Raw genomic sequence first — 25,063 nt, 5'->3', positions numbered from 1 at the left:
CCTTACAGTTTGATTAAATCTGCTCCCTGTGGCTTTCAAATCATCGGTTCAAGCTGGATCCACAGTTACCTTTTTTTTTTTTAAATCCATCTGCCCTTGAGATACTGCTTCCGTCTCATACAGTTCAATTCTCAGTTCCCTTCAGACAAATGTTTCCTTACAGCAAATGCACGTACTTTCAACCCATGTTCTACTTCCCCATCTCTCAGGCCCAGACACTTCAGGGAAATCAATCTGTCCCAGTCAATGAATGAAAGAACGAATCAGCGAATTAATCAATCTTTCCCTCCCTCTTACCCCCCCACCCAAACATGCCTAATAATATGAGGGTAACAATCATGTTAAAAGTCACACATTTTGAACAAAACTGTGGCAATATAAAAATCCGGGATGCTTGACCCCTAAATCCTTGGACAGTGACCCCAAAGTCTCCTGCAAACACATACACACACACACACACACACACACACACTCGTTCTCTCTCTCTCTCTCTCTCTCTCACACACACACCAATTTTTATAATTAAAATATCTTTCTTCATACGCTGACATTAAAGTAATCATTTCTTATTCAAGATTATTTTTCTGACATTAATTATTCCCTTTTGCTATGAAAAATATGTATTTCAGCTACTTTCTCTCTTTTAAACAATTTTACTATAGGCTTTATTTTTCAGAGCAGTTTCAGGCTCACAGCAAAAATGAGCAGAAGGCATAGAGATTTCCTATATTCCTCTTGCCCCCACACAAGCATCAGCCATGCTGCTAAATATTCTTTAAGGTCAGCTGGAGACCCTAATCTTAACTGATAACACTTTCTTCTATTGTTAAATCTGATCTGTGTCTATACAGCTGCTTTACAAAGGGAATTCTGGAACACAGACCTTAGTAAACTTAGGACTTCTCAAATATATGAGTTAATCTCATTTGAAACGCCATGTTTCCAGGCCCAGAATACCTTTACGTAAGTTCTCATCTCTACTGTTTTTTTAAAATTTTTTTAATGTTTATTTATTTTTGAGAGACAGCATGTGAGCAGGGGAAGGGCAGAGAGAGAAGGAGACACTGAAGCAGGCTCCAGGCTCTGAGCTGTCAGCACAGATCCCAACATTGGGCTCGAACCCATGAATCACGAGATCATGACCTGAGCTGAAGTCCAGATGTTTAACCAACTGAACCACCCGGGCGCCCTGCATCTCTATTTTTAATATGTTGCCAAGTAGTCTCCAATAACAACAGAATCTACAGCTTAAAATCATCCTCCTGAAAAGATAATGAGTCTTCTAGACACCAGCTACTCTCAGTCATTCAGTCTAACGTAAGAAAAATGAATGCTGGGGTGCCTGGGTGGCTCAGTTGATTAAGTATCCAACTTCAGCTCAGGTCATGATCTCACTGCTCATGAGTTCAAGCCCCACCTCGGGCTCTGTGCTGACAGCATGGAGCCTGCTTCAGATTCTGTTTCCCTCTCTCTGCCCCTCCCCTGTTTGCACTCTGTCTCTCTCTCAAAAATAAATAAACATTAACAAAAATTAAAAAAAAAAAAAAAAAAGAAAGAAAAATGAATGCTGATCATCACAAACCATATATCATACAAAATTGTCTTTACTGGGCTGCTGGATTCACACATGACTTTCCCAGAGGGGAGAAAAACACCCTCTATTTATGTTTTGCCTAGAGTAACTAAAAGTCAACTTATATGTGCTAAACCACATTTTAACTTTAAAAAGTAGAGGCGGTATAGAAATATAACAGAGCCAATTATTCGTTAAATAAGACTTGACTGAATATCAAACATTTGCCGGGCATTATGGCAGTCACTGGGGATTCAGAATTGAAAGCTTGCTCCCTGCCCTCATGACAGTTCACTAGAGGAGGTGGCGAAAGGAAACTAAACATTACAAACAATCAGCAAATCAGAGCCACAATGAGATGCTGCTTCACACCCACATGGAGGGCTGTGATAAAAAAGACAGACACCTACAACAACATGGATGGACCCTGAAAACATAATGTTAAGTGAAAACAGCCAGTTGCAAAAAAACCCACATGTTGCATGATTCTATTTACATGAAATTCCAAAATAGAAAGTAGATTAGTGGTTTCCAGGGAATGAAAGGAGAGTGGGACAGGGGTGCAGGATTTCCTTCTGGGGTGTGAAAATGTTATAAAATTGGATAGTGGTGAGGACTGCACAATTCTGTGAATATCCTAAAAACTACTGAACTATACATGTTAAATGGGTGAATTATGTGAATTACATCTCAATAAAGCTGTTCAAAAAAATACACATGGAAATCAATAGTCCTCATAGATGAAAACGACCAGTTAAAAGTCAATGACTTCGTTTACAAGAATAAATTTGAGATCTCTACACACACAAAAAAACCTTAAATGTTAGGAAAGTATGAACAAAAACACATGGAAAGAAAACGTGATCTTAGATGAGAAGAGCTGACTTTGTAAAGTAATTTATAAATTTAATGTGATCCCAAAAAGAAAAGCCAGTATGTTTTTCTGAAATCAAGACATGTGGATTCTCAAATTCATATGGAAAAACGAACAAGGAGGAGGGCCAGGAAAACTCTGGAAAGGAAGAGCAATGGGGAAGAACTTTCATATCTTTCAGATATTAACTAAAAGACAATAGACACCCCAGTAACGGACAACAGGCCAACCAGTCAAAAAGTATAGTCTGGAAACACATCCATGCCTAAAGGAATTTAATACATGATAAAGTAGACCTTATTATACTGTGGGGAAAGTATAAGCTTTTTAATAAATGGTGTTGGGACAGTTGAGTATTGAAAAAATATACACTTGGCTCCAAACCTCAGAATAGACCCTAATATAAACACCAAATGACCCAAGATGTAAGTGGAAAAGATGAAATGACAAAAGTGCCAGAAAGAACTTTAAAACCTGAAATGGGAAGTATCTAACTCTGACTCAAAACACAGAAGCCGTAAACAAAAATATAAACTCGATTACATAAAATTAAACAGACTTTCGAAGGGCAAACACCACCACCATAAGGGAATCAAAACATACACAGCCAACCAGGAAAAAAGTATTTGCAACTCAGATCACAGACAATATATAAAGAGCTCTAAGAAATAAAGAAGACCAACAACACAGTAGGAAAATGTATAAAGTTCAAAACACAAAAATATATATATAAAATGACAATTAAGCAAATGAAAAGATCCTCAAGCTCACTTATAAAAGAACTATAAATTAAAACTACATCAAAATACCGTTTCTTACCTATCAGCAAAATTCAAAAATTTGACAACAGATAATATAGGTAAAACTCTAGGGAAACAGGCATGTTCTTACATTGCCTGTGTGAGTGAAATATAGTACAAATCCTGGCAGAAGGAATTTGTCAGTATCTTTAAAAAAAAATTACAGATGTACTCACCCTCTGACCATACAGTCCCATTTATAGGACTATATCCCATAGATACACCTGCACGAGGATGAAATGACATGGATATAAAGTTATCAATTACAGATGGTTTATAAATAGCAGAGAAATGGATACAAGCCAAGATTCTGTTAATGTTCCATAAGTCATAGTATGTCAACAAAATGGAGTACTTTGTGACCATAAACAAGACTGAAGATAATCTCTATGTACTAATAGGGAAGAGAGCTCTAGAAAACATTAAGAAAAAAAGGTTAAGATGCAGAATATACAAGGTAGGTTACCTTTAATATACACAAACAAAGGAGAATAAGAGGACGCTTACACACACACACTTAATTTGAATCTACAAAATGAAAGACTTAAAGAGTTAAATGCCAAGACACTAACAAAAATGGTTATCTATGAGGAAAGAGAGCAAGACTTCATTGCGCGTTATCTTTCTATACGCATAGTCCCCTCTCCCCCATCCATGATTTCGCTTCCCCTGGTTTTAGTTACCCGAGGTCAACCGCGGTGGAGAAGCAGATAATCTTCCTTCTGACGTATGGTCAGAAGGTCAATAATAGCTTACCGCTTAGGTAGCAGTGCCTACGTCATTCACTTCACTTCGTCTCATCATGCAGGCACTTTATCACCTCCCATCACCACAAGAAGGGTGAGTGTGGTACAGTAAGATATTGTGAGAAAGACACCACATTCACACAGCTTTTATTATAATATATTCTCATAACTGTTCTATTTTATTATTGGTTACTATTGCCACTCTTTTACGGTGCCTAATTTATAAAGCAAACTTCATGGTAGGAATGTTATGTATAGGAAAAAACACAGCATCTATAGGGTTCGGCACTATTCATGGTTTCAGGCATCCACTGGGGCCTTGGAACTTATCACCTGCAGATCAGGGGAGTCTACTGTAGTTAAAATTTAATTATCTTAACTTTCAAACAAAAAGAAATGTAGAGAAAATAAATTCCTATATAACTGTCATCCAGATTTAATACCTTCATAGTTCTGACCTTTCGGTCACGCAAAATGCATTACTTATCCCAAAAAAGCTAAATTTAAAAATTTCTTCCATTTTTTTAATGTTTATTTTTGAAAGAGAAAGAGCACGAGCGGGAGAAGGGCAGAGAGACAGAGGGACAGAGGATCTGAAGTGGGTTCTGCGCTGACAGCAGCGAACCCAATGTGGGGCTCAAACTCACAAATCACAAGATAATGACCTGGACTGAAGACGGATGTTCAACCGACTGAGCCACCCAGGCATCCCCCAAAATTTCTTTAACTGAAAAGAAACTGAAAGAAATGAACCTAATACATATGTCAAACTGGTGACACAATCACCGTGAGGAAGGCTTTATTTTTAAGTACTTTTAGAACACGGTTTTTAAATACACATACTTAGTTGGATGCATTCTTCTAAGGATGACAAAAATTACAAAGATGTGTTAAGCTTTCCTTTGTAGCTTTAGTATTTGTAATAATATACGTATTGGTATTTCAAAACTTTATAATTATATTTACAGGTTAAACAAGAAATAGATTTGGGGGGGGGGGGCACCTGGCTGGCTCAGTTGGTGGAGTAGGTGACTCTTCATCTTGAGGTCATGAGTTCAAGCCCCACATTGGGTGTAGAGATGGCATAAATAAAAAAATGAACTTAAAAGAAGAAAGAACCCATAACCAGTAAAGAAATCGAATTTGTAATAAAAAATCTCCCACAAAACAAGAGTCCAGGGCTGGATGGCTTTCCAGGGGAATTCTACCAAACATTTAAAGAAGAGTTAACACCTATTCATTTGAAGCTGTTCCAAAAAATAGAAATGGAAGGAAAACTTCCAAATTATTCTATGAGGTCAGCATGACCTCGATTCCAAAACCAGACAAAGACCCCAGTAAAAAGGAGAACTACAGACAAATTTCCCTGATGAACATGGATGCAAACAGTCTCAGCAAGATACTAGTCAACCAGATCCAACAACACATTAAAAATATTATTCACCACGATCAAGTAGGATTTATACGTGGGAAGCAGGGCTGGTCAAATATCCACAAATCAATCAATGTGATACCTCATATTAATAAAACAAAGAATAAGAACCACATGATCCTCTCAATAAATGAAGAGAAAGCATTTGACAAAATACAACATCCTTTCTTGATAAAAACCCTCTGTTAGTAGGGATGGAAAAATCATACCTCAAGATCATAAAAGCCATATAGGAAAGACCCACTGCTAATATCCTCAATGGGGAAAAGCAGAGAGCTTTCCCCATGAGGTCAGGAACACAACAGGGATGGCCACTCTTGTCACTGTTATTCAACTTAGTATTGGAAGTCCTAGCCTCAGCAATCAGACAACACAAAGGAATAAAAGGCATCCAAATCAGCAAGGAGGAATTCAAACTTTCACTCTTCACAGAAGACATGATACTCTACAAGGAAATCCCAAAAGATTTCCCTACAACCAAAAAACTGCTAGAATTAATCCACGAATTCAGCAAAGCCACAGGATATAAAATCAATGCACAGAAATCAGTTGCATTTCTATACACCAATAATGAAGCAGCAGAAATAGAAATCAAGGAATTGATCCCATTTACAATTGCACCAAAAATCATAAAATACCTAAACAAAGAGGTAAAAAAATCTATACACTGAAAACTATAGAAAACTCACGGAAGAAATTGAAGACACACAAAAAAATGGATAAACATTCCATGCTCATGAATTGGAAGAACAAATATTGTTAAAATGTCAATCCTACACAAAGCAATCTACATATTCAATGCAATCCCTATCAAAATAACACCAGCATTCTTCACAGAGCTAGAACAAACAAGCATAAAATTTGTATGGAACCAGAAAAGACCCCAAATAGCCAAAGTAATCCTGAAAAAGAAAACCAAAGCTGGGAGCATCACAACTCCAATTTCAAGACATATTACAAAGCTGTAATCATCAAAACAGTATGGTACTGGCACAAAAACAGACACACAGATCAATGGAACAAAACAGAGAATCCAGAAATGGACCCACAAACATACGGCCAACTCAACTTTGACAAAGAATACCAATGGAATAAAGGAAATGGTGTTGAGAAAGAATACCAATGGAATAAAGCAAATGGTGTTGAGAAAACTGGACAGCGACATGGCAGAAGAATGAACCTGAACCACTTTCTTACAGCATACACAAAAATAAACTCAAAATGGATGAAAGGCCTAAACATAAGACAGGAAGCTATCAAAATCCTAGAGGACAAAGCAGGCAAAAAACTCTTTGACCTTGGCCACAGCAACTTCTTACTCAACGTGTTTCTGGAGGCTAGGGAAACAAAAGCAAAAGTGAACTATTGGGACTTGATCAAGTTAAAAAGCTTCTGCACGGCGAAGGAAACAATCAACGAAACTAAAAGGCAACTGACAGAACGGGAGAAGATACTTGCAAATGACATATCAGATAAAGAACTTATCAAACTCCACACCCAAAAAACAAATAATCCAGTAAAGAACCGGGGAAGACATCCAAAGAAGCCAGCCAAATGGCTAACAGACACATGAAAAAAATGCTCAACATCATTCATCGTCAGGGAAATACAAATCAAAACCACAATGAGATACCACCTTACACCTGTCAGAATGGCTAACATTAACAACTCAGGCAATGACAGATATTGGTGAGGATGCAGAGAAAGAGGATCTCTTTTGCATTGTTGGTGGGAATGCAAGCTGGTGCGGCCACTCTGGAAGACAGTATGGAGGTTCCTCAAAAAATTAAAAATAGAACTACCCTACAACCCAGCAATTGCACTACTAGGTATTTATCCAAAGGATACAGGTGTGCTGTTCCAAAGGGGCACATTCACCTGAATGTTTACAGCAATGCTATTGACAATAGCCAAAGTATGGAAAGAGCCCAAATGTCCATCAACAGATGATTGGATAAAGAAGATATGGTATATATATATACAATGGAGTACAGTATTACTTCACAATCAAAAAGAATGAAATCTTGCTATTTGCAACAACAGGGATGGAACTAGAGTGCATTATCCTAAGTGAAATTAGTCAGAGAAAGACAAATATCATATGACTTCACTCATATGTGGAATTTAAGATACAAAGCAGATGAACATAAGGGAAGGGAAGCAAAAATAATATAAAAACAGGGAGGGGGACAATACATAAGATACTCTTAAATATAGAGAATGAACTAAGGGTTGTTGGAGGGGGTTATCAGTGGGGGGGAGATGGGCTAAATGGGCAAGGGGCATTAAGGAGGACACTTGTTGGGGTGAGCATTGGGTGTTATACGTAGGGGATGAATCACTGGATTCTACTGAAATCATTATTGCACTATATGCTAACTAACTTGGTTGTAAATTTTAGGAAGAGAAAGAAAGAAAGAAAGAAAGAAAGAAAGAAAGGAAGGAAGGAAGGAAGGAAGGAAGGAAGGAAGGAAAAGAAAAGAAAGAACTGAGGAAACTGAGTGAAACCACAGAGAAATGAACACTAAACTAGTCAACTGGAACTCTAACTTTTTAACAATATGTATTTTCTAGTTCCGTCCACTGGAATTGCCTAGCAACAAGTCACCTCTGTAGCAATAACCACCCCTAACGCACAGACTGTGGTCTCTAATACCATTGTTTGAGACCACTGAAAAGTCCAAGATGAGCCTTGGGCATTTTGTGCCATCTAGTAAGAAAACTTTATGAAGGTCCTGTCAAAAGGTCACAGCAGCTAGCGAAGGGGTCCTCACTGCCTGAAGATGTAACAAAAAGATTAATGACTAAAACACCAAACCAATTAAAAGAAAAAAACAAACTCATGCCTATAAAATGATTTAAAAAAGACAGAAAAAAACCTCATTTCTCACTATTTGAAAAGACTATTATACAACTCCTTACTTTGAAAATTAATGATTAAGGATGGAGTATTAGCAAAGATCCTGCCTTTCACATTAGAAGAATTTTTTCCGGATAACCAGACAGCCCCCAAAGATGAGAGAAAACCCAGTACAAGAAATGAATTAGAAAAGCATCTTTTCACAAAACCTAATGAACATAAGATGACAGGCAAGACTTATCATTTGGTGCTAAAACTGTTCGGCAAATGGTCTATATACCAAAGTTACACCACACAGATCGCTTTTGGTGTCAAGGGGGGGAAGAGAACTGGACAGTGAAGGGTTTGGGGCTGCCCGAACCCTAATCCAGGGGGTCAATCTCAGCTTCTCTACGAGTAGGTAAGTGGAAGGTAAATGAAGTGCACAGAATCACCTCTGGGGTATTCTAGCAAACTGGTGAACTTGATGAACCCATGGAATCTTTAGATTCAGCAAATCCAGGGGATGGAGAAGCAGGTGCAGCAATGCCCTAAAGAAGCGAGCCCGCAGATGGAAAAGGTGAGAACTTCTACAGGAAACTGTCCATTTTTTCAGAGAGAGACTGTGCCAGGCTGAGAGACTAAAAGAAAGTTAAATCAGACATGGTGCGTGGTCCCCAATTAGATACCGACTTCAACAAACTGTCTTCAAAGGACATTTGGGGGCCAATTAAGGAAATGTGAATATGGACAAGGAATGAAATGAAATGAATTTCACTGAAATACAAGACTGGAAACTGTTCACTGAAAAAAGCAGATTACGAGACAGTAATATATCATCTTGGTTTTTCTTAAAAAAAAAAAAAAGTGCTTGTACGTTTATATGCACAGAAAAGACCTGCGATGTATAACAGTGGTAATCTCTCGAGAGAAGAAAAGAGAAAGTGTGTGCATGTCTGTGTTGCTTGCCTGTATTTTCTAACTTTTTATAACGCACAGGTAGTGTTTCCAATAACAACACATCTTTTCAAAAGACATTAAACAGGCTTTAAATCTTACAATGCTAATCCACGAAAGACCATCTAAGAAATGATATATCATCTTTCCAAAATATGCTGTCTGTCCATCTCTAGCATGCAGGATTCTTGGAATGACTTGCGAACACTCTTTGATTTTGGATTTCAATGCTAAAACGATTCTCTGACAAATCAAAGGTTTCTTCCCCAGACTCACACTGTAGGCAGTCTTTAAAGGGGTGCCAAATGCCTCCTCGAGCACACTTGACCCTCTCTTCCCCTGGGAGAAGACGTTACCGGCAGGGTTCAATAACTCTCCAGGAGCAAAGGGAGCCTAGCAGGACTTAACACAGCACTCAAGTCCCAGGGAAGAAACGTTGGGCCGGATATACCTGTTGGCAGGTATATACACCCTTGAACAATAAAGACACGCTCACACCCATTTACAAATCCACTTCTCAGGATGACTTTTCTCTTCAACTATCACTCTCAATTTTGGAAGATATATTGTATGCCCTGAAAGGGTGACTTCTTCAGGTTTCTATAGTGTAGAAAAATCTATATGAACAAAACTGTGCTGTACAATCATCCATTGATTTAGCAAGTCTTAGGAAGTGTCTGCAACGTGCATGAAGGCAACTCGAGTAGAGAACAGACACAACCACAGACGTGTTCTTATCTTCACAGAGCCTGCAGTCTAATGGGGAAGGCAGGCGGAAGTAGGTAGGTAAAGACTGTAAGTGCTGTGAAGGAAAAGAACGGGGCGCCTAGAGATCAGAAGAGGGGCATCTAATTCACACCAGAGGAAGTGACATTTCGGTTATGACTACAGAGTGAATAGCAGTCAGCCAGGCAAGAGGCAGAAGACGATTCTAGGCAGAGAGACTGGAAGTAAGGTGCTGAAGCAGGAAACAGCTGGGAACAGTCACAGACCTGGAAGAGGCCCGGACAGGGCAAAGAAGGGAAGCCTGGCATAAAATAAGATTGGACAAATCAGCAGGGACCGTGTTGTAGCCATGATATTCAGATTTTGGATTTTATCTGAAGTGTGATGGAAACAGCTGGACATCTGAAGTGGGAGAGGGGATCAGATCTAACTCACACTTCCTATCACCATGGACGTTGGCTGGAGGCTCAAGAATGGACATGGGGGATAGACAGGTCAGGAAGACAGTCCAGATGAGACACAACCGTGGGTTAGACTAGGCTAGAAGATTCCCAACTGCAGCCTGAGGGCCAATCCGGCCGAAGCCTGCTTTTGTAAATAAAGTGTTACTGGAACCCAGTGCCATCCACTCATTTACGCATTGTCTACAGCTGCTTTCACCACAGCTGCAGAGCCGAGCAGCTGTGACAGAGGCCATTCGGCCTGTAAATCCTAAAATACAGTTGACCCTTGAACAACACAGCTTTGAACCACACAAGTTCAATTATGTGAGAGTTTTTTTTTTTACAATATAGCCCCCAAAATGTATTTTCTCTTATGATTTTCTTAATAACATTTTCCCTTCTCTAGCTTAATCTATTGTAAGAATACACTATATAACACACATACAAAAAAAAAGGGGGTTAATCAACTCTTTATGTTATCAGTAAGGCTTCCAGTCTATTAGTACAGTTTTTGGAGAGTCAAAATTTATACATGGATTTTTGACTGTGTGTTGACACCCCTAACCCCACATTGTTCAAGGGTCAACCGTACCTACTGTCTGACCCTTTCCAGAATGAGTCTGCTGACCACTGGGCCAGGGGACATCAGTATAGAAAGAAATGGATAGGTTCACCATATACAAGTGGTCCTTCGTTATTCGCAGATTCCGTATTTGCGAATTCACCAACTCACTAAAATTTATTTGTAATCCCAAAATCAGTACTCAGAGCGTGCTTTCACAGTAACTTCCGGACATGCCTTGACACACTGTGTTCCCAGCTGAGGTCAAATGAGGCCACGCTCTGCCTTTTAGTTTCCGCTCTTTTACTATATGCAAGTATACTCTCCACTGTCTATTTAGTACCGTGTGGTTTGCATTTTTTGTGGATTTCGCTGGGGATTTAAAAATGATCCCCAAGCACAGTGCTGAAGGACAATCTAGTGTTTTTCAATGCAAAAAGGCTGCGATGTGCCTTACAGAGAAAGTACATGTGCTGGTGAGCTTCATTCAAGCATGAGCTAATAGTGCTGTAGCCTTTGAGTTCAATGTTAATGAATTAACACTATACATTAAAGAAGATGTCTTTAAACAGAAGCACACGTAGACAAGGTTATGTATCGATCGGCTGATAAAAATATGACTAGAGGCTTGCAGGCAGCTAACCTAGGAGCAGTGCTTCAGGATTTGCTAATTCATGTTGTGGCAGCTTTACAGAGCATAACTCTGGCGAGAAACAAGAATGGCTATATTTGGGAGGCAAAAATCAATAAAATTTGGTGATAGATTAAATGTGAAGCAAAATGAAGTCAAGAATGACTCTCGGCTTTCTGATGTCAATTACTAGGTAGAAGATGATGCCATTCACGGAAACAAGGAATTCTGGAAAAGGCACATATTTCAGAGGGTTGGCCAAAATTATTTTCTTTGTACGTGTTCAATGTGATGCCTGTGGGACATCCAAACAGAGATGTCGGGTCGATTGTTGGCTCTGAGGCTCTGGAACTCAAAAATGTAAATCTAGGTAGAGATACAAGTTTGGGAGTTACTGATATGTATAGATTGTACCCAAAGCCCTTGGAAATGATACATCCCCTGAGAAGAGAGGAACTCCTCCTTCCTGAAGGAAGGGGTGGGTAAACCTAAGCCTTTATCTAGGTGGTTGGATTTGTTTGATACAAAAATACTTCGGGAAGGAACATAATCTGGCGGCACATATCTAGAACCCGAGAAATGTTCACACCCCTTGATTTAGTAATTCTACTTCGGAGAACCTCTCCTGAAATTCAGACACACCGTAATGCTACACTGAATAAACACTGAGGAACATCTCGCGATCGTAAAACCAGAAATAACCTTAACATTTGGGGAATGTTACACTGACAAAACTATTGATTATTTTGCTCTGTGATTTTATCCACAGATTCTAAGCTTAGAAATTTCAGCTCCTCCAGAGGTTTAATAAATAGCCACTTCTATTTCTTTTAGGCTTAAAACCAAAACCAAAACCAAAACCAAAACCACTGGATTAGTTACCTTCATCTACTAAAATGCACACTGCTTCAGGGTAGGGCTGTTCATCTGTTTTGTTCACTGAAGTACACCCGGCACCTAGAACAGTACCTGGCATGTTGAAAGCGCTCGACAGATTTTTGTTGAATTTAACATCTTAATCACGTAGAATTTATGTTGGTATAATGGTGCGAGGTGAGGACGTCCATTGAGATTTTTCAAATTGCTATCAGATGGCCCCACTCCCATTTGTTCAGTCGGGTTTCCTTTCCCCCACTGCTTTGTGGCACCTCCTTCATCATCTATTAAATGCTCAGACAACAGGGCCTTCAAGCTGGCTCATGTATTCTGCCCCACTGATGGGCCTGTCAGATTTCGTGCCAAATCTGACGTTTTACGGTTTGTTTTAACACGTGGTGGAGCTCACCCCTTTGCTATGCTCCCCTTTCGGGCCTGACTGTTCCATGCCCACTACCTCATCTCTCAAGAACAACAGAAATCAGTTTCTCAAATTTGGAAACATTTATGTAGATTTTGATTGAAACAAACAACAACTGCATTTGGAGGGGGAAAAAAAAAAACCCAAAGAAGAACGTATTTCCAAATTTTACTCTCCATCTAGGAAGGGGATTGGGAGGACTTTTCCACCTTGGGGTGCGAGCTCTACATCCAGGCTGCCTGGGGTCAGCCTCAGCTCTGCCGCTTTGGAGCTGCGGAACCTTCCTGGGCTTCTGTCTAACACAACGGTAGCAGAACCCACCCTGCAGCCTTGCTACAAGGATTCAATGAATTAATACGTGTGAAACCTTAGAACAGAACCGGCAACGCTAGGGCTTGTTAGGGATTAGCTGTTATCATCTTCCCATAGCAGTTTTTTCTTAGAGGCCTCAGTAAGATTGTTCTCAGATATTTTATCTGTTTTGCTGCTCAAAGAGGGTTCATGTCTTGGCTGCCCTTTACTATAATCCAGCATCTCTGCCAGCCACCAGACTAAGTGCTAGATCACCATGTCAACGTGATCCTGAAGAAGCGGCAAGTGGGACAGCAGGGCCTCGGGAGTGTGTGTGTGACGTTAATGCTCTAGGACCATCAGCCCCCACCGGGATTGCCCCTTCTCCAAGGGTCCTAATCATGTATCTCCTTGTCTCATATGGCACAGACCCCTCACCTGTGAGAAGCAAGGTGGCCTTCCGGTCAAGACAAGGGCACGCTCTGGTACCAGGTGGGGCTCAGGCCCGAGCTCTAACCAGTTACTGCTTGAGACCTGAGACACATTAGTTAACATCTCTAAGCCTCAATGGCCTCTTGTGCAAAGGCAGAAGATCACAGAGCTTTTCATGTTAATGACAATATATTATTATTGCAAGAATGCTACCTGTCCAGTCTACTCTAGGACCCCAGGGCCAACCTGCATGAATTACAGACTGGCTGGCTCTGGAAGAACCAGGGAAAGGGAGGATGGGGCCTTGGCACTCCCGCAGCCAGAGGCAGGAAGGCCAGGGGCTGGATTTCAGGAAGTTTTGGCCACACAAGGGCAGTAGGACTAAAAATAATGCTCATGTCAGGTCTCTGACTCTCCCTCCTCCAAGGGAAGTTGTAATCAAAACAACTACCACCTCCTTTTAAAGGTTTACTGATTTTTCATTCTGAATACATTCATTCTAAAACAGGGGTTCTCAATCAGAAATGCAAATTCTCCAGCCCCACCCCAGACCTACTGAAACAGAAACTCTGAGGGTGGGGCCCACCCATGTGTTTTAACAAGCCCTCCAGGTGACTGGCAAAGTCCGAGAACCACTTCTCCGGACAGTTTCCTGCACAAATGGACCCAAAGGGAGGTTCCACGTGCCGCTCCACCTGGACCCTCACACCTGCGAGCGTATCAATGCGAACACACAGCTAAGACACACAAAGTAGAGAACAAACAGGTCGGTAAAGGAGCCCGGCTGTGGGCGGACGAGTGGGAAGTAATAAGTAGGTGGAAGCAGAGAGGTGACGTAACATCAAGGAAGGAGAGCCGTGGAGAGGCTGTGCCCGTCAAGGGCTCCAACAGACGAAACAGAAAAGCCATACGATTTACTGGGCTCTCTGTCAAGTTTCGTTGTGGGAGGAACATACTGGTTATCGAGCTGCCATAGCAAGCAACAGGAAATGGGTCAGTTTCATCAAGTGTGCTTAATGGAGCAACCACAGTAGAAGATCAAGGCTGAAGAGGAAAAGAAAGGAAAGCTGAGTATCCAGTGAAGCAATCAACAGCCATGACTTGTATAAACAGGAAACGTTTCAAGTTGCCTTTCTTGCCCCAAGTTTTACAGCAAGAAGTCCCCGTATCACCACTGCCCTTAGGATGGGGATGTCCCCCAGGTCAAGGGGTGCGCCACCTCACGGGCTGCGCACTGTCCTCTCCCGACCGTGACCTAGGTCCCTGGGGCCCAGGGAATTCCTGCCCCAAAGGCCTCTCGCCCACTTCCAGGCCTTCCCCAGGGCCCATGGGTACAAGTTCTGGTCATGTCAGTGAGAAAAAAATGACTCTAAACTGTACCTGGGAAATCAGAATTAAAGAAAAGAAAAGCAAAGCTGCTTAATGACTGGAAGATACTCTGAGGTTCTCTGAAACTCAGCTCAGTTGTACTGGTTTCTCTGTGATTTTTCTGTTTTTGTTAATGAGTAGCTTATGGTGACAAGCTGCAAACCTTCTCAGAGAAACCGAGCAACAACTTCCTAACAGAAGACTCTGAACGCTGGAGCTGAGGGCACGGGGCCTTGCTTTCCTCGGGAACAGGGAAAATCCTGCCTGCGTACAAGCTCTGTGAGACACTGTGGGCCACAGGGGACCCAGGAGAAGCACAGCTCAGCAGCTCCCTTCCGGGTAGGTCTGGAGGGAAAGGCCAGGGCTCTAACAGCCTTGTCCCCCACCACCCCCGGCCCCCGGTAGGCCAGGGCCTCTGACAGCCTTATCCCTTCTGGGTAGGCCGGGGGGAAAGGCCAGGGGCTCCCACAGCCTTGTGGGAACCATTACCCCCGGAGCTCCATTTGCTAGTGCAGCCCAGCAAAGCCCCGCTTGGTGTCCCGAGCCTTCTGTGCACACTGCCCTGGGAGACAAGAACCCTGGCTCTGCCTCCCCTCTTCTCTCTAGGCGACATCAGGGCAGCCTCTTCGCCTCTCTGGACCTCGGTTTCCTCCTGTGTCAAAGGTCGATACTAATGTGTGAAGATCCCACTGGGTTTCTACTGTGACCAATAAGATACTGAAATAGGCCGATCTCCACGTGGAATGTGAGAGAGCCTAGAAAGAGAAGAGATTCTTGGGAAAAACAGAATAAATATCATGGTGTTGCCAACCCCTGCAAGCTTTCCTGATCCTAGGATGCTGCCATAAGGTGTGGGGAGGAAAGTGAAAAAGAACAAATATGTACTGAACCCTCGGGTCAGGCACGCTGCACATTTTCCTCCGTGACCCCAACAAGGGCCCCGGGTCCGTCTGCACGGTGCTCATACCTTCCACTGCAGCACATGGCTTCCCAGCAAGGCTCACCCTCTGGTGGTCTCATTCCACTATGATACTCAGGCCAGGGAAAATTACCTTGTTCAAGTATCATTTTGATTAGATTGGTCCCCTTCTCCATACCATAAAATGTCTCTTGAATTAGAACCCCCTTTAAACCTTTCAACAACTGATCCCAAACACTTCCCGTTCTCATCTACTGGCCTATTTTGTGCTTACCACTCCAGCCAAGCAAAAATTACTTTGCAAATGAATTCCATTATGCTCTCTGCTTATTCACCTTGTTATGCTGGCACGGGAGTTTTGACTGCTCCTGTAGCCTCTTGGCGTAGGAATACCTCACTTATCCGACATCCTCGGTAATAAGCTGATCCACAAAACTGATCTACCTAAATTCGTTTCCCATCGTCCAGAAAGTTAACCCTGTAAGCGGCCTTAAATCCTTTTGGAAGTAAGTTATGGTGTGATTAAACGAGTTTCTTCATTTTAACTATTTTCTAAAGGAAACACTGCTGCACTGCATGAGAGAGAACCTCCCAGTCACGGCTAACGGAACATAACGAATATCGATTAATCTCTCCCTGATGGTGAGGGTCATACTTAATGAGTAACAGTAACCATACTGTGCTGGGGCTGCAAATGTAAGCGGTTCAGGGGATAAAGCTGAACTCGTGCACGCGTGTGCTCTCGCTCTGCCTATAACGAGTTCCCCTGGAACTTACTTTCCGGCAGAAGTTGCTATCAGCCTGGATTCTGGTGAGTAGCTGCAGTCACACAGAACTCAGGAGGGTGTAACTTGCAGCCTTTCTGCACAATTTCAGGAACTTACATGCTGGTTTTTGTCAGAGCTCTATAAATTCTTCATTAGAGGGGGGGGAAAAAAAAGAATATACTTCAACAATCAGCAAACCAGAGCTTTCCAAATCTCCTGACCATATGACTTTTAAGAGGACTGCAGGAGGGGCGCCTGGGTGGCGCAGTCGGTTAATCGTCCGACTTCAGCCAGGTCACGATCTCGCGGTCCGTGAGTTCGAGCCCCGCGTCGGGCTCTGGGCCGATGGCTCGGAGCCTGGAGCCTGCTTCCGATTCTGTGTCTCCCTCTCTCTCTGCCCCTCCCCCGTTCATGCTCTGTCTCTCTCTGTCCCAAAAATAAATAAAAAACGTTGAAAAAAAAAATTAAAAAAAAAAAAAGAGGACTGCAGGCACAGGTACCATTGAAATTTGCTTCTTTAAAAAAAAATTTTTTTTTTAATGTTTGTTTATTTTTGAGAGATACACAGAGTGCGTGTGGGGGAGGGCCAGAGAGAGGGAGACACAGGCTCCGAAGCAGGCTCCACGCTCTGAACCGTCAGCACAGACCCCAACGCAGGGCTTGAACTCATGAACCGTGAGATCACGAGCTGAGCTGAAGTAGGACGCTTAATGCACTGAGCCACCCAGGCGACCTGAAATTTGCTTCTTTAATACTTTATGAAACTAGAAGTTCTACGTAGAACTGGCACGATAAGCTCTTGGAAAAATCATTTTATATTGTGAATAAGAACTCTGTAGGTTGAATCAGTGAGGTAATACTGATACGGAGGAAAATGGTAAAAATACAGAAACAAACCTTCCTTTGTCAGGATGCAATCTATAACTGCGTGAACCAAAAGTGCTTTTCTTCCCAACGTTACAGCAGCTTCCGCAGCGATCTTTTCCTGAGCATAGGTACCACCAACCGAAGGAAAACGCCCTTGTTCGCTCACATATTAGACTGTATTCTTTTTGTGACAGTAAAGGTTTTATGAAGTCTACAGCATTAGCACATGCAAGAGTCCATCAATCTTCATTCTGCTTAAACACAGTGGCATTTAATTAATCAGAACCTACTAGAGCAAAAGAAGTTAGGCAAGAATTGCCAAAACAGACCACTTTCAAAACACTACAAATCTCTTCAGTGCCATGTGTAGAAATAAGTGACTGTAAAAACCACAAAATTATTTTCCAGTTTTCAAGGTTTGCTTTTTTTTTTTTTTTTGTATTGGCAACTATTTTACTGGCTTACTTTCTAATGGGAGAGTCACTCATCAGAAAGTCCCAAGTTGAATGGCCTTGTCCATCAGAATCTTTGGCCTTTTCTGTTGGCTTTAGACCAAAGAAGACAGGGAGGAATACCAGCTGACTTGCAGCCGCTCTCACAAATGCCTCGCTTACTTGTCACAGAGAACCCAGAAAAACAGGTATGGCTTTAGCTGACTCAGAATCTGTAGAGAATTTGACAAACTGTCCTTTCTAAACCTGGAGGAACTGATATTACACTGAATCATCAAGATTCTTCTGTGTAGTCTCTTCTCTTCTTTCAAGAGCAGTTCAACTTCAGACACTCATGTCCTCTGCATTCTGTTGGTCGGATGTGTAGGAGATAAATAAGATTCTGAAGAGCTGGAAGGAGCGGGTGAGTGAATTCAAAGGGATCCAGCAGACGCCGAGTCAAGCGGAAGGCGGCGCTGTTGGGGGAGGGATGACTGCGCGTGCCACGGAAGGAACTCGAAGACTTGGGACTGAGGTGAAGCGAGCTGTTGGTTACCAATCCAGCGCTGGTGTATGTAAGTTATTACTTAGATATATTAAAGGAAGAGTCAATTCAACAGATATTTATGAAGTGCCTACGAGGTTTCACGGACTGCACAGCTACTGTGGGGGGTGCAAAGATGAATCAGATTTGGTTCCTGCCCTCTAGGGGTTCCCGGTGATGCAAGAAGCCTGAAGTCATTTTTCTTATGTACACTGTACTAATGAGACCATTATTAAAGAACTGCATTCAGTTTCGACCACCACGATTTTTTTTTTTTTTTTTTAACGTGGAGAAACTAGAGAGAGTTCAGAGGAGGGAGGGGACACAGAACAGGCTCTGTGGGGAAAGAGCTGAACAGACCCAGTTATTATCTTCAAATATATGAAAGGTTTTAGAGAAAGGAACAGAGTAAAAGAAAACAGGTTTGAACGATGGCAGCAGAGAACTGGTGGGCCCAGGAATTTTTTGGCAATCCAGTTACTAGAATCCTGGAATTGGTCACTGAGGGGGGTTCCTAGCGTGGCTCTTCCCTGGGCGGGGGGGGGGGGGGGGGGGGGGTTGGGAGGTTGTTTTGATGAACTGACGATTTCAAGTCATGGACACTGACACTCCTGAAGGCAGGAGGGATGAACTACATTTCTCCTGAGGTCCTCTCCTGCCCTCGGTTCTATGCTCCTGAGTGGCAGAGCCGGGTTTTCTTCTCCCACAATTCCCTGAGGGATCTATATCCCCACCAATAAGTACCACAACACAAGATCTCATCCAGGCAGCCAGGCCAGAAATTAATTCTCCAAAAGCCACGGCCGATGCAGGGGTCCGCTTGGTCCACTCACAGCACAACCCGTAGCCTTAAAGAACAAAAAGTCTCCGAGGGGCGGGTGTGCAAATTAGAAACATATTTGCATTTACAAGGATACAAAATATAAGAAAAGAGGAAGCAATGGTAACTAGAGATGGTGATTTCTAAGGAAATTTGTAACAGGGATTTCCTACATTCAGAAATACTTGTTTGATCCAAATTAAACATCTTTCAAGAGAAAAATGCGGAAACGAGGCCTTCCCTGTACAGCTTAAGAAACAATCGCACGTTAAAAATTAAAAACTGGTGCGCACACGCGTCCCCCAAAAAGCATTCCACCTTGAGTCAGGCCACGGTCCGGTGATCCCACGTGTACTTTTTGACTTTCGCTTCCCATACCTCCTGGACTCCTCGAGGAAAGAGCCCCTACGTAAATGCTTGTTAAGTGAATTCATTAAAGATGTGCCCTGCCTGCAGAGCGAGGGTGACAGTGCCCAGCTCGTGGGGCTGTTAGGACAGTGAGTTAATGTGAGTGGGGGGTGCAGCACATTCTAAGTGGCACATAAGTCACACTTCCCGCTATGAACTTCAGGCACCTTGGTTTCTTTTAGAAGAAAAATAAAGACCTCCCTATACCCCAGCTTTTCAGTTTTCTTCCCCCCTGCTCACCCCCCCCCCCCCCCCACACACACACACAGAGTATCATCAAATTAGACGGAACTATTGCGAGTTCGGGCCTTTCACGTTCACACTCTATCTATCGGTGGTTATACAAAGTCGGCTGGCGTTATTCTGAATCCCGTCTCTGACGGCCACCTCAAGTGCTTGAATTGTCATCACAAGACTACCAGAAAGCCCTGGCAAATTACACGTTCAGAGAACAATAAAAAAAATGGTCACATATCATACCCTCTTGATCATCTCTACTTTGTTCCTTAGAAACCTCAAAGGTGGTTCCCTGAGGTTGGTCTCTACGGGGGGAAGGAAGAGAAATGAGGAAACATAAGAAAATTAAATATGAAGATAGGAGCAGCTGTAACGTGCATAAAGCACCAAGTTTTCTCCTGTAGGAAAAGTGTGTCAAATGCACGATGAGCCAGACGCCGGCGTGGGACTGGGTGGGTGCCGCCCCTCTTGAGGCTGGTGAGCCGACTGGCTGCACCCTTTCCCCGCCTGCCCCCTGGGTTAGGAAGGGATCCTGGTTAGGGCTGAAGGTTATCTTTCATGCTTTGGGATACTTTCCCACAGGCACAGCTGCAGCCCCTGAAACTCTGCTCTAACGGTTTGTTTCCTCATTTTTAAAGTGGCATAGAATGTGAGAAATTCTCTACCTGAAGCTGGCAGAAACTCAGTGGGAATAGAAATCTAGAAAGGTCACACAGGGGGTCAGAAAGGCTCTTTCTTGCGTGGCCGTGGGGGGTTTTATTGTCGCTGGTGCCCAAACTGGAAGAGGAAAAGCAGGAGATTAATAATTGAAATGTTGCTATTATTGGTTTTCCAAACTATTTGTGGGTTATTCTTTCCCTGGAGTCATCATGCCTGTAAGCAGTGCAAAAACAGAAAAATTAAAAAATTTAAAAAAAAAAAAAAGAGGGATTTAACACGCACAGAGAAAATGCCTACAGCCAGGCACTTTACATATACTCCTTGCTAATGGAGTCCTCGTACAATCCAATAAGGCTTCAAACAGAACAAAACAAAACAAAGCTCAGAGAAGTTCAGTAACATGTCCAAAGTCGTACAGCCAGATTCAAACCCAGGTTTCTCGGATCTAAGCACTGTGCCACACTGTCTGGAATTGAGGATAAAATTAATGACCCTTGCTTCACTACTCAAATGTGGCGCGAATGAAAACAATATTTATACTTACTCATTTTAAAAATATAAAACACAAACACAGGAAAAGATATTTTAGAACGTGTGTCATCAAATTCTTTTAATGGAAGATGATTCAGAATCCATTTCTTGGTAGGCATTTTGGTAGGTGTCTTTAGACCCATCTGATGAGAGATTTCAGTACGACAGTTCTGGGAAGTCTGACTGTGTAAGCCAGCACTAATTGACGTGACACATCTCAGGTACGGTGGGACATAATTAACTTGGAATGTAGGGTCCCCTAGTTCAGAACCCCTGGCAATACAGACCTATGTGGTTGGCCTTTGCACTACATACTGAAAAAAAGCCTTGCTAAGCAAGTTGATGGAGTAAACACAATCGCAAGGCAAATGTTTAACTTTCTAAAGAAAATAAACCTTTTTAAAGAAGTTTACCTTAACCAGTACCAAGTTACTGAAAATTAATGCACTATTTAAAACCTAACCTTAAAAGCAGGAAGTGGAAGCCTGGTAACACCTGGCTACCCATTAATTCGGATTATCACACATACCCAAAGACGGCATTTCTCTCTCAAGAGCTGGCACTTCAGAATGCCCCACGGTTGCATTCAGGCCTTGACCCAGTATCCCCGCCTGGGGCAAGTGCACCCCATTTAAACAAACGAGTGCACTCCTGAATCCCAGCAGAAATACCTCACCTGTCACTGTACTTCTCCTTAGAAGAACCCCATGTTCGTTTTTTTAGTAGCTCGAAAACAATTAGAAATCGCTCTTCTGGGTGACTTCCCCAGGAAAAGCCCTACTCCTTCAGGATAGACACAGGGAGTCCGTGCATTGTGACCGGGATATGGTAAAAACCAGGCTCACTGAATGCAGCGGATGTCGCCAAGGAGGGGAAAAGGAGGTCACTGGAGTCTTAGAAGCACTCATCCCACGAAATGAATGTAGGTTCCAGCAATACAATCCTTTATAGAGGTCACCTGTCTGTTTCAGAACGTGACCAACAGTCTCCTTCAAGAAAGACCCAGGCCTGAGCGTGTGAGGCTGGACTGGTTGAGAAGGGGAGAGGAGAAAGAACAGAAAAAGGATAGAGATGCACAGAAACTCCAGCAGAATCAAAGGGTACAAAGTGTAGGAACAAGGCAAGACTGAGTGAAACCCAGGGCTGAAAGAGGTGACCAGGTAGGTCACCTGCCACAGGGAATGAAGCTTGCAAATAAAAACAGCGAGCTCCTGAGACCTTTGAGATCCAAGATCGTTCTTAACCCTTAACACCTTACCCACCCACAATTCTTTATCTGGTGTCATGCACTAAAAGAATAACTTAAAAAACACTGGAGTCAGAACCGCAGGGCCACGTCTTAGCCCCGGGGGTATGGCCTACATTCCATATGGATTTGGAACGGAAAGGAACAGGAGGAGAACAGCACAGTTCCCAAGCCGGCTTTCTACAAAGTTGACAAAATACATCCCAACCCACATACCCAGCCCCTCCTAAAAGGGAAAGCAGCCGTTTACTATAGTTCTGAATCCATTGCCAAGTTCCTTCTCTAATGCTCACCCGGAGTGTCCAGCAGAGGGAGTCTCAAGGAGGTACTTAATAAAGAGAAAATTGTTTCATTTTAACACTCCATAGACAGTGGGAGCATTGACTGTAGCCCCCTCCCATAGACACAGACGAACAATGAAGGCCCGACATGGGCTCTCCTAGCATGTTCACAGAGCCACTGGCTCGTTCTATTCTGCGTGGTGGAGTGATCAGAAATTTCGTTTTGTTTTGTCGAATGGTTAAATGGACCTTGTGTTCTTCAGAATCAAAGAGGAAAGCCCCTGGAATAACATCTCTCTGTTGCCTTCTAAACAGCCCCTTTGTTTCTAAGAGAGTCTGAAAAAAAATATTTACAGTCCATAGGTTATTTACAGCCTCATTATCCAGGGCCTGACTGGTAACTTTATTCCATCCAGAAACCAAATTCATTTGGAGCCCTGGAACTAATAACAGATTTTCTTTTCAGATAAGTTTTTTTTTTTTTTAATCTGCCTCTTGTAACAGAGATAAAACTATTAATGTGTTCCCTGTCTCACTCGCCAGCACTGTCCCCGGGATTTATAGAAGGATTAAAACCTCCTCTCCCCGCCCCTCCTCTCTGCTCCACACAAACCCTTTCCCCTCTCATTTGCTATTTCATCCACAGAATATCTGAACAAAACCGAAAGAAAGCCAGATGGACTGACGCTAAAAGTATGTAAAGGCTGCTATTTCAATGATTTCATGAGAAAAACATTTTCACGATGAAATGACTGAAAAAAATCGGGCACCCTTTGGTTTAAAATTCCTCCTACTACAAGCACACAAAAACACACCGAAGTGTAAAAACTTAGTTGATTCTGGTTTGATTTCTGGCTGCAAGCTGACAAGAACCGACCGGAGAGAAGCGAAACGGAGAGGGAGGGCAAGGGGAGTGGAGTGCTTTTTGCCCTCCGTGCTTTTCTTTCTTCCTAAAGACAGTCAAATCGGGAAAATGACCCCACGCCAGGTGAAGGTGCACCACCACGCAGGTTGAGCCAGACCCACCGAGGGAACCGTCTCGGCCGCCTCCCCCCCGAGCCCCCCCCCCCCACCCCGACTTGAAAAGCTCAACTACATTTTCCCTTCCACACGCTAATGCGGGGAGATTTTAGCCAATTTCATTGTTCTGCCTGGGTCTGAAATGGACTTTTCATCCGTACCCCCGTCTCATCACCTAGCCCCATACATACATTCCCATCCGACAGCCCCCCCAAAATCAGAGGCTCGCGAAGAATAAAGGAGTGTGGGGAGGGAGTGGAGAGCAGCGGAAAGGGGAGCCGTGGGGACAGAGTGGGAAGATCACCCTAAAGGTAATTTTCCGGGGGGGGGGGGGCGGTGCGCAGGGGAGGGGGGAGGATGAAAGCTAAGCCGCATCACCTTTATTTACCCCAAATAAATGAAAAGCACAGTCACGGGTCCGTCTTTTCCCAGGCGCCCCCTCCCAATTTCTTTTCTTCGGGCAGGAGCCCACCCTCGCACCCCCCCCCCCCTCCACCCCCCGCCTCTTTCTCCACCCTGGAAATAAGATCCTGTTAAATTCCGGATCCCGGTCGTGCCGTGGGCAGGGGAGGGGGAGGCGGGGAGGGGTCGGGAGCCGGTTAAAGCCCCGGGGGGGTGGGGCGCCGGAGGCCGGGCGCCCGGGGGGCTGCGGGCCGGGGGTGGGAGGGGGGGGCGGCCCGGCGAGGGGCCGCGGGCAGAACAAAGCTGCGGGGGCCGCGGCGGCCGGGCGGCGCTGGGCGAGCGGGGTCGGCGGGCAGGGCGCCCCTTACCTTCGTACACGGGGGCCATCGGGGCCGGGGTGTCCGCGGTTCATGGCAACGGAGAAGGGAACGCGGCGCGCGAGCTCGGCCCCCCCAGCCTCAGTCGGAATCTGCCATCTTGAGCCTGTGTCTCCGCTCTCGGCGCAGCCGGGGCCGCCAGCGCCCGCATCACCGCCTCACTTGGCCGGCGCCGGGGGAGGGGGCCGGGCGCCGCCGCCGCCGCCGCCGCCGAGGCCGGGCCCCTGCGCGGGGCTCCGGGGCGGCCGGGGCGGGCGGGCGCAGCGGCCGAGGCCGAGGGGCCGGGCGGCCGCGGCCCCCGAGCGGGTCCGCGGTGGGGCGGGAGCCGGGGCGGGCAGCGCGCGGCCAGTGCCCGGCCGGAGCTCAGCTCAGCATGGCTGTGTGTGGGGGCTTCGGCAAAAGTTGCACGGGAGGCGGAGGAGGGGCGGGCGGAGCCGGGAGGAGGGGCGGGGGCGGGGGCCGGGGGGGGGGGCGGGGGCGGCGGGCCGAGCGCGAGCGAGCGAGCGAGCCGCGGAGCGCGGAGTCCGCGCGCAATCGAGCGCCGATGGCACGGATGCGAGGCGGGGAAGGCCGAGCGGAGGG

General features: G+C 44.2%; 1 protein-coding gene across 4 annotated transcripts in view; it reads right to left on the bottom strand.

The window, feature by feature from the left end:
- The window catches only part of HIPK2 (homeodomain interacting protein kinase 2), a 190,128-nt gene extending 165,277 nt beyond the window's left edge, over nt 1–24,851 (bottom strand). For 2 of the 4 annotated variants that reach the window (XM_058724111.1, XM_058724112.1), the window contains exon 1: nt 24,473–24,845. In XM_058724111.1, coding sequence (XP_058580094.1) covers nt 24,473–24,491 — 19 coding nt within the window. In that variant the 5' untranslated portion in view covers nt 24,492–24,845. Of the gene's footprint in view, nt 1–24,472 lie in introns of all 4 variants that reach the window. The other 2 variants (XM_058724109.1, XM_058724108.1) reach the window with 2 other exon arrangements.
- Between the last annotated feature and the right edge of the window lie 212 nt (nt 24,852–25,063).

The sequence above is a fragment of the Neofelis nebulosa genome, chromosome 4 (genome assembly GCF_028018385.1).
Source record: "Neofelis nebulosa isolate mNeoNeb1 chromosome 4, mNeoNeb1.pri, whole genome shotgun sequence".
Taxonomy (NCBI): Eukaryota; Metazoa; Chordata; class Mammalia; order Carnivora; family Felidae; genus Neofelis; species Neofelis nebulosa.
The sequence above is the reverse complement of the archived record's forward strand: the minus strand, read 5'-3'. Positions and strand labels throughout refer to the sequence as shown.